General features: G+C 52.6%; 5 protein-coding genes across 11 annotated transcripts; 3 read left to right on the forward strand and 2 right to left on the reverse strand.

The window, feature by feature from the left end:
- KVP17_000621 (uncharacterized protein) lies at positions 1 to 1,062 on the forward strand (the record flags this gene model as incomplete). Of its 2 annotated transcripts, none has more annotated exons than XM_068515300.1 (1): positions 1 to 1,062. In XM_068515300.1, a coding segment is annotated over one exon (1,062 nt), but the record flags the coding sequence as incomplete, so codon positions are not given. The 2 variants fall into 2 exon arrangements, with proteins under 2 accessions (XP_068379712.1, XP_068379713.1); XM_068515301.1 differs by having other exon boundaries at positions 121 to 1,062.
- Positions 1,063 to 1,077: 15 nt separating this feature from the next.
- KVP17_000622 (uncharacterized protein) lies at positions 1,078 to 2,828 on the reverse strand (the record flags this gene model as incomplete). 2 transcript variants are annotated; one of them, XM_068515302.1, is made up of 2 exons in its annotated part: positions 1,078 to 2,725; positions 2,752 to 2,828. In XM_068515302.1, 2 exons carry the CDS (start codon positions 2,826 to 2,828, stop codon positions 1,078 to 1,080), a joined length of 1,725 nt encoding a protein of 574 aa, XP_068379714.1.
- Positions 2,829 to 2,945: 117 nt separating this feature from the next.
- Positions 2,946 to 4,079, forward strand: KVP17_000618 (uncharacterized protein; the record flags this gene model as incomplete). Its single annotated transcript, XM_068515292.1, has 1 exon — positions 2,946 to 4,079. The coding sequence occupies one exon, from the start codon at positions 2,946 to 2,948 to the stop codon at positions 4,077 to 4,079; it is 1,134 nt and encodes a 377-aa protein (XP_068379705.1).
- A 94-nt stretch (positions 4,080 to 4,173) lies between these two features.
- KVP17_000619 (uncharacterized protein) lies at positions 4,174 to 6,063 on the forward strand (the record flags this gene model as incomplete). 4 transcript variants are annotated; one of them, XM_068515295.1, is made up of 4 exons in its annotated part: positions 4,174 to 4,575; positions 4,604 to 4,759; positions 4,788 to 5,473; positions 5,502 to 6,063. In XM_068515295.1, the coding sequence occupies 4 exons, from the start codon at positions 4,174 to 4,176 to the stop codon at positions 6,061 to 6,063; spliced, it is 1,806 nt and encodes a 601-aa protein (XP_068379707.1). The 4 variants fall into 4 exon arrangements, with proteins under 4 accessions (XP_068379707.1, XP_068379709.1, XP_068379708.1 ...); XM_068515297.1 differs by lacking the exons at positions 4,788 to 5,473; positions 5,502 to 6,063 and having other exon boundaries at positions 4,174 to 4,638; XM_068515296.1 differs by lacking the exons at positions 4,174 to 4,575; positions 4,604 to 4,759; positions 5,502 to 6,063 and having other exon boundaries at positions 4,902 to 5,477.
- Positions 6,064 to 6,140: 77 nt separating this feature from the next.
- KVP17_000620 (uncharacterized protein) lies at positions 6,141 to 7,815 on the reverse strand (the record flags this gene model as incomplete). 2 transcript variants are annotated; one of them, XM_068515299.1, is made up of 3 exons in its annotated part: positions 6,141 to 6,457; positions 6,487 to 7,690; positions 7,717 to 7,815. In XM_068515299.1, 3 exons carry the CDS (start codon positions 7,813 to 7,815, stop codon positions 6,141 to 6,143), a joined length of 1,620 nt encoding a protein of 539 aa, XP_068379711.1. The 2 variants fall into 2 exon arrangements, with proteins under 2 accessions (XP_068379711.1, XP_068379710.1); XM_068515298.1 differs by lacking the exon at positions 7,717 to 7,815 and having other exon boundaries at positions 6,487 to 7,585.
- Between the last annotated feature and the right edge of the window lie 348 nt (positions 7,816 to 8,163).

Here is an 8,163-nt window from a genome sequence, read left to right on the forward strand (position 1 = left end):
GTGAGTGAGGACGTCTACAGCGACCTGAAGATCATTGATTTTGGCCTGGCCTGCCGCCAGGATGAGCTGTTGAAGCAGGTCAACCCCGATACTCTCGTTAGGCCAGCCATGAGTATACTTATGGCGAACATAGCGCCTAAGATAAACAAGAACGTGATTAAAGAGCAGCCTCCAATGTGCGAAGTGGGAACGGCTAACTATATGGCTCCTGAGATCATCAAAGGCGATTACGATCAGAAGTGCGACGTTTTCTCTCTCGGAATTATCCTGTATCTCCTGTGCACTGGACGACACCCCTTCCACCTGGCAGGTGACACCGAGAGGGACGTGAAGAACCGGATCTTAAGTGAGGAACCCCGTTACGAGCCGGAGGAGTGGTCAATCCATCCCCGAGAGGTGAAGAGTATGGTGAAGAGAATGCTGAGAAAGGATCCCAGCAGGCGGCCTGATGCGGAGGTCCTGCTGACAGAGCCTTGGTTGCAGATAGCAGACGACCAACGGTGTGGTATGTCAAAGGTGACGACGAGTGTGCTGGAGAACTTGAAGGACTGGGAGAAGCGGTCGAAAGACCAGAAACTACGTCAGGCTTTCTTGCTGTTGTTGGCCGTGCAGCTCTCTGACAAGGATCTGAAAAGTTGGAAACGTGCTTTCGTAGCTTTGGATCGGGATCACGATGGCTTGATCTGCACTGATGAACTCCACCATGTGATGTGTCATAAGGGGTTGAGTGTGACCAAGCAGGATGTGAAGCGCATTGTACGATCGTTGGATTCCACAGGCGAGGGTCGCATTAGCTACGACGCCTTCCTTGCTGCGGTCACGGACACCAAGGAAACCAAACGCTCGGAGCTCTACAAGAGGAGATGTGAAGAGGTCTTCCAGAAGTTTGACACTCAATGTGAAGGGTTCATCGACGTCGCCACTCTGCGCCTGGCCCTGAATACTACTGACTACAGGTACTCTGAGGAGGAGTTGGACAACATTTTTGCTGAGGTAGCCAGCACTGGAGATGGAAAGATATGGAAGCGTGACTTCATGGATCTAATGGCAGCCGGCATTTGAGTACACCAACAGAAATTATAACGATTCCTCGGTTGGGCAACCATGACTCTTGTGCTTAGGAAGGAAGGTGAACCCGTCTTCCACTCGCCCCAGCAGCCGTTCACTGAGCTTCACCCAGTCGTTACTGCATGGCGAAGCCATCAGCTCCTCAAGTTCTGATCGACCACAGATAGGAGGTGGGCGTTTGTTAATTGGCCCCGCTTCATGAGTCTCTAAAATTCCCACGGGCACATACCTGTTGGCAAAGGACAGCCATTCCAACAGGAAACGTCGCGTCGTTTGAATACCCTTCTTATCATAACCCCAGTGGTCAAGTCCGAATTTGCAGTAATCCTTCAAGACGTCAAACCGTTCTGTTGCAGAAATATCCCACACCTTGCCCTGTTTCAGCTCTTGAAATATCCAGGGCTTGATGAGAGCGCCCCTTCCTATCATGTGGCCTTGAATAGCTTCGTCCTTCTCCCGCTCATATTCGTGCAGGTTGAGGAGGTCCCCGTTCGCCACATAGTCGACGGAGGATGGTATCGTCAGGGCACAATGGTGAAGGTAGGGCCAATCGCATTGGCGCGTGTAACGCTGTTTTGCTGTTCGGCCGTGATGGAATATGGCCGAGACCCCCCAGCTGCAAAGTCTGGCTTGTAGTGATTTGGCCACATATTGGCAACCTTCTTCTCCAAACGAAACTTTCAAATCATCGAATCCATTCCGCATCTTAATCGTAACCGGAACAGGGCTTATCGAGACCACTGATCTCACTACGCGCTCCAGGCGTGCGGGCCTGGTGAGCAGAGCCGCGCCGGCCCCCGTGCGATTCAGTGCGTCAAGAGGACACCCAGCATTGATGTCTATGAAGTCCATTGTCGCGTTCTCTTTGAGAAATTGGGTGGCCTTGGCGAATTCTTCAGCATTTCCACCCGCCAACTGCACTCCGAACACCTTCTCGCAAGGATGTCGTTTCAGCAGGGACATGTCACTCAGAGACCCGCGAGTCAGCGCCTTTGCCAGAATCATCTCCGATACCGTCACGTCCGCCCCGAAGCCTACACAGAGCCTCCGGAAAGGCAAATTACCCACGGTAGTCAGCGGGGCCAACACAAGCTTATTCGCTAGGGATAGGGTCTTGGGGGGTGTGGGCTCGTCCGAGCCTCTAGAGTCCACGAATGAGTTCACAGTTGTCACGACACCTTTTGCCAAGCTCCAGTCGTACTTGTTTTTTCGAAGACGCTGGGTTATTTCCTGCTCGATATTGTTGATCTGCTCCTTTCGAAGGGCCTCCAGGTCTAAAGGGGTTACGCGACGTCCAGCTTGCGTGATGTTGAATCCATCTTCATCTGTGTGAGACAAACCGAAAATGCAATTGACGCCTTCTCTGCACACACCTCTCTCGACGAAGTTAGGACATCGCGGTCCCAAGAATGGCACCTCAGCTGGAGCACTCCCAAGCAACCGCCTCCGCTCTTTCAAGTCGTGGGAGTAAGGGCAGTTCTCCTTGCTGCACTCTCCCGTCCTGGCAAGACCAGAGCAGATCTGGGAGGCCTGAGCCTCTTTGATATGGCGGATGTTTGCTTGACGATTACGATTTTGTCCAGTAGCAGCCTTGTGTCGCTTAGAGGGAGGCTCAACCTTCGCTCCTGTGAGCTGGATCCACGGTTGGTAGCTTTCGCTGTGTATGGCAGCGTCAGACCTCACAGGTTCTTGATGAACTCCGGTTTAACAGCCACATCACCTCGAGCCTCACAGAGCTCGATCCAGCGAGTTGAATCCATCTCAAAATGCGGACTTCATTGAAGCAGCGAAGCGACCGACACCCATGAAAAATGCGGACGTTGGGTTTGTGGGACCACTCATGATGAATACTGTGCTATTGACCAAAATGGAGATTGATGAGTGACTTCGAAGATGCCATTCCGGTGGTAGTGGATAATGGCTCAGGCATGGTGAAAAGCGGACTATCAGGAGAGGATGCACCTTCACACGTATTTCCTTGTATCGTTGGCCGTCCAAAGCATCGAGGCATTATGGTTGGTATGGACCAGAAGGACTCCTACGTTGGAGACGAGGCACAGGCCAAGAGGGGAATTTTATCGTTGACCTACCCTATTGCTCACGGCATCATCACATCTTGGGACGACATGGAGAAGATCTGGAACCATACGTTTTTTAATGAGCTGAGGGTTTCCCCTGAAGAGCATCCTGTGCTACTGACTGAGGCCCCTCTGAATCCTAAGTCCAATAGGGAGAGGATGGTCCAGATGATGTTCGAGACTTTCGGGTGCCCTGCCACCTATGTGCAGATCCAGGCTGTGTTGTCTCTGTACTCCTCCGGTCGCACTACCGGAATCGTCTTGGACAGCGGAGACGGTGTCTCGCATACCGTTCCCATCTATGAAGGCTTCGCTATTCCTCACGCCGTGATGCGAATTGACGTGGCTGGCCGTGACCTGACAGATTTCATGGTTACGTGCCTCCACCACCGCGGCCATGCCTTCAGTACTTCGGCCGAGAAGGAAATTGTTCGTGACATCAAGGAGACGCTTTGCTATCTAGCATTGGATTATGAGAACGAAGTTCTTAAAGCAGACGCAACTGACGAGATAGATAAAACATATCAGCTCCCCGATGGCAACGTGATCTCAATCGGCAAGGAACGCTTTGTATGTCCTGAGGCCTTATTCAGGCCGGCGTTCTTGGGGGTGGAGGCTAAGGGGTTGCACATGCTAACGTTCAACTCGATTATGAAGTGCGACATGGACATCCGCAGAAGCCTCTATGGAAATATCGTGCTCTCTGGCGGCACGACGATGTACGACGGCATCGGAGAAAGGATGAACAAGGAAGTGTGTTCACTCGCTCCCACTTCCGTGCCCGTTAGAATTGTGGCTCCTCCAGAGAGGAAGTTCTCAGTCTGGATCGGAGGTTCCATTGTAGCCTCCCTGTCCACATTTGCACCAATGTGGATCACGCACAGTGAGTACCAAGAGGCGGGCCCAGGTGTTGTTCATAGAAAATGTGTGTAGTTTTGTCCCCGACTGTCGAAAGCGCCAAACTGTCTGTGGTATGAACATCTCTGGCGATGTTTATTTCAATGCATCTGTTCAAAAGAACTAATTCATGGACTCCTTCCGTGTATTGGTGGTGACAGACTCCCACCTCGGTTACAGAGACGGCGACCCGCAGCGTAGAGATGACTCCTTCGAGATGCTGGACTACATGCTAAGGATGGGACGTCGGTTGGAGTGTGACCTCTGTGTCCATGCCGGTGACCTATATGACCAGACGAAGCCCAGCAAAGCCACACTCTACAAAAGTATGGAGCTTCTAAAGCGCAACTGTTTAGGAGACGATGACATCAACTTCGAAGTGGTTGAAGGACGGCAGTTACTCCGCCAGAGACGGCCGAACTTTGAATCGCTAGACGTCAATGTAGCCCTTCCTGTCTTCGTGATCCATGGGAACCACGACGACCCCAGTGAGGAGCAGGACTTACAGGTAGCTCCGCTTGACCTTCTAGATGTGGGAAGTTGTCGTCACATACATGCAGTCAGCCCAATTAGTGAACTATCTGGGAAAAGTTGATTCCGTCGAGAAGGTGGAGGTAGAGCCCTTGGTGTTGAGGAAAGGGTCGAGTCAGCTGGCGCTCTACGGTCTCGGAAACATTCGAGACGAGCGGCTTCACCGCGCGTTGCAAAGCGAAAACGTGAGATCCCTTCCGATTCGAGACGCAGGTATCATTCAAGGACTCTCCGGGGTCGTTTAAACTCCTGCTCTTTCACCAGAACCGGTGTAAAGGCGGTGCTTTGGCTAAGTCGAGTATCCCAGAGTCCATGCTACCGTCATTCATGGATCTTGTCATTTGGGGACATGAGCATGATTGCCAGGTCGAGCCTCGCCGCACAGAACATTTCAACGTAATCCAGCCTGGTGCCTCTGTGGTGACGTCATTTTCCAAAGGAGAGTCTGGTGACAAATACTTCTGTATCGTTGAGATTGTCGGTTCCGAATTTCGGAGTGTTCCGATAAGGTTGCCTTCTCGTCCGTTTCTATTCGAGGACGTATGTATATCAGAGACGCTGCCTGAAGACTCGTGGCACGACGAGAGCGCAATCCACGACTTCCTCGTAGCTCGCGTCGAGGCGCTGATGGAGGAGGCCGAGAGTCTGGTGGCCTCCCGCAACGTCCACTTACGTGAAGAGAAGCAGCAACTTCGGGAGCTTTTTCGAACGTCTGAGGATTGGGAGCCCCCAATCGTCGAGACGTGTGCGCCGCTCATACGCTTGCGTGTGGACACGAACACTACTGATGGTCAGGAGGAGTGCCCAACGTTGGCGAGTCTGCGCTTTGGACAGCAATTCGTTGGGAAGGTGGCAAATGCGGACGATATTCTCCTCTTCGTTCGCAGAAAGAAGACCGCGTGAGATGGCATATCCCTTGACACACAGTCCGAAGAAAGCCACCGACCTGCCAACCCTGTCTCTGCAGTCCGTGATCGACCCCGAAGACACGAGAAACGAGATGACAAACTTAATTTACTCTACCCTTGGCGACGGAAAGCTCTCTGTGTTGCCGGAGCACTTCCTTAACGAAGCCGTACAAGAGTACGTTTACCAGGAGATGACCCATAGCATTGGAACGACCATTGAAAACGCAGTCAACCGGTTGCGGAAGGAAATGCTAGAGGAGATCCAGACTGCAGCCCTCGACGCAGAGAGCATCCGCAACCGAATATCGGCCGCCACAGAGCGCATTCGCTCCGAAGCTGGCGTGACTACTGTGGTCGCGCGTGGTGCGGCCAAGGAGAAGCCGCCCACGGACGTGTTGTGTCCCGATTCCAGCGAGGAGGAAGTTGTGGCCCTTCCTAAGATTTCGGCAAAATCTCGCATGAGGTCACCAAAGAAGAAGGCGACGCCTCCTTCTCGCCGGTCAAACGCGGCTGATCTCGATTTTCTTGACGGGCTAGACTCACAGGACCAACCTCGGAAGAAGGTGATGCTAAGAAGATGATCTGATCTCTATGCTGCCTGTGACTCGTGACCTAACCAGTTTGCGTGGAACGTTAGACGCGAACAAAGCAGCAAAGTCTACAGAGAGTGCAAGGAGTGGAAATCGTGAAGGACGCCCTCATAGAAGTCCTCAAACTCCAGCATTGGACCTGTCTCCTTCTGGAACCGACACAGAGATCGGATTACAAAGTGGTCGTTGCCATCTATCCTCAAAGTGTTAAGTCCTCCGGATAGACGATCGAAGACCTCTCGGCACAGGCTTCGCGTTGTTGCTCGGTCCGCCTCCTCATCAGCACAATCCAAGTGAGCAATGATATGCGGTACGAAGGGAGATATAAACTCAGAGAACGACACCTCGTATTCCAGCGGCGATACGAATTTCATGGACTCGAACGCTGAGTCATATCCCCTCCCACGACCTTACGTGGAGCTCCATGCGCGTCATCCGTGAGCTCCGACGGGGATTCCACTGGTAGCCGTCTTTGGTGATTGGTTACGGAGGCCACCAAGTTGAATGTCTCGAGCATCGTGTCAAAACATCGTTGCATTTGCTTCGAGGTGAGTTCTGGGACGAACTGCTTGGATGCCTCCATCCAGTTCTTCTGGTTGATGATTCCATCGTGGTCGATGTCGAAACCGTTGAACAATGAGATGATGTCCTCGTCGATCTCCTTCGTGGTTAAAAAGCAAGCGAAGAGTCGCCTTAACGCTCGGTCCGCCGCATCCGCATTCAGGAACGTCTTAATTGCGAATGACACCAAATTGGGTGAACTCCTTGGACTTGCCTTTCTGAGGCTATGGAAGGATGGAGACCCACTCATACGCCCTTGTCCCATCAAACCCAGCCCGGACATCGACCCAGAGAGTCTGCCCGGCACGCGAGTCGGTGCCGCCAGCCTGGGAAGCGAGATTACCCTCGGCATCGAGGGTCGAGCATTCAGGAACCATGGGTGTTTCAATGCTTCTTGGGCAGCCATTCTATCGTCGGGATCCACCGTTAGAAGCCGCTTGATAAAATCTTTGCATTGAGGTGAGACCCGATTCCATCGTGTGCCCGTCATGGCCGCAAATGCACCCGTTCGAATCTTCTTCTCCAACGCCTCTCTCGTCGAGCCAAAAAAAGGCGGCACTCCACATAGCATGCCGTACACACAGGTTCCCAAGGCCCACATGTCCACCTTTATTCCATAACCCTCGCCGTTTAGCAACTCCGGTGCAATATGCGAAAGGGACCCGCACTGGCGGGCCATGGAGCCATCAGTGGGCCTCCAATAGCGAGCTAGCCCGAAATCTATGAGCTTGATTCGAGGACGAACGTCGGCAGCGTCGTCCTTCAATGGTCGCTCTATTAAAAAGTTCTCGAGTTTAATGTCCCGATGAACAACGTGATGAGAGTGCAAGTAGGCCAGAGCGGAGCACATCTGCAACGCAATAGACACGACGGTGTCCTCCGAGATGCTTTTGCCGCCTGCGTACGCAGTGTGCACCCAGGAATGGAGCTCGCCTCCCAAGCACTTCTCCATCACAAGCACAAGCTTACGTCGGCCCTCATACACAGTTATTAACTTCGCCACGTTGGGGTGGTCGAGTCGGAGATAGACGCCGGCCTCTTGTCGGAAGAGTTTGAGCTGTGTGAAGGCGATTCAGACCCCACGGATTCCTCATTTCCATTGGCGACGGACTTCATGAGGAACTTGGTGGCGGCCTCGACGCCGGTTTTCTTGTTACGTGCGATACGCACCGGACCATTCATACCCACCCCCAGAACGGTGTCCAAGAGTTCGTAGTCCTCCTCAAAGCGGCGGTCGGTCTCTACCAAGAACTCGTGATCCGTGTCATCATGAAAGAGGATGTTTACGTTCGGGACCTCGCTGTCAAGCCAGTAGGACGCCAAACTATACACGATTCCCACTGCGTTTGAACGTCCAAAGTTACGTACTTCCGAATTTTACGTGTTTTGTCTCGGTTTTCCAAACTAGTTTTAATTTCGTTCCGTAATATAGGCTAATACGTGGAATGGTGCAATTGTGCACCAGTGGCGTAATATAGGTGGTTGACAGGCGGAGGACGAAGTCCCCTGCTAACTTAACTTCCTCAATCT

The sequence above is a fragment of a genome (assembly GCF_019968985.1).
Source record: "MAG: Porospora cf. gigantea B chromosome Unknown PgB_NODE_1062_length_8163_cov_123.102, whole genome shotgun sequence".
NCBI classification, from domain to species: Eukaryota; Apicomplexa; class Conoidasida; order Eugregarinorida; family Porosporidae; genus Porospora; species Porospora cf. gigantea B.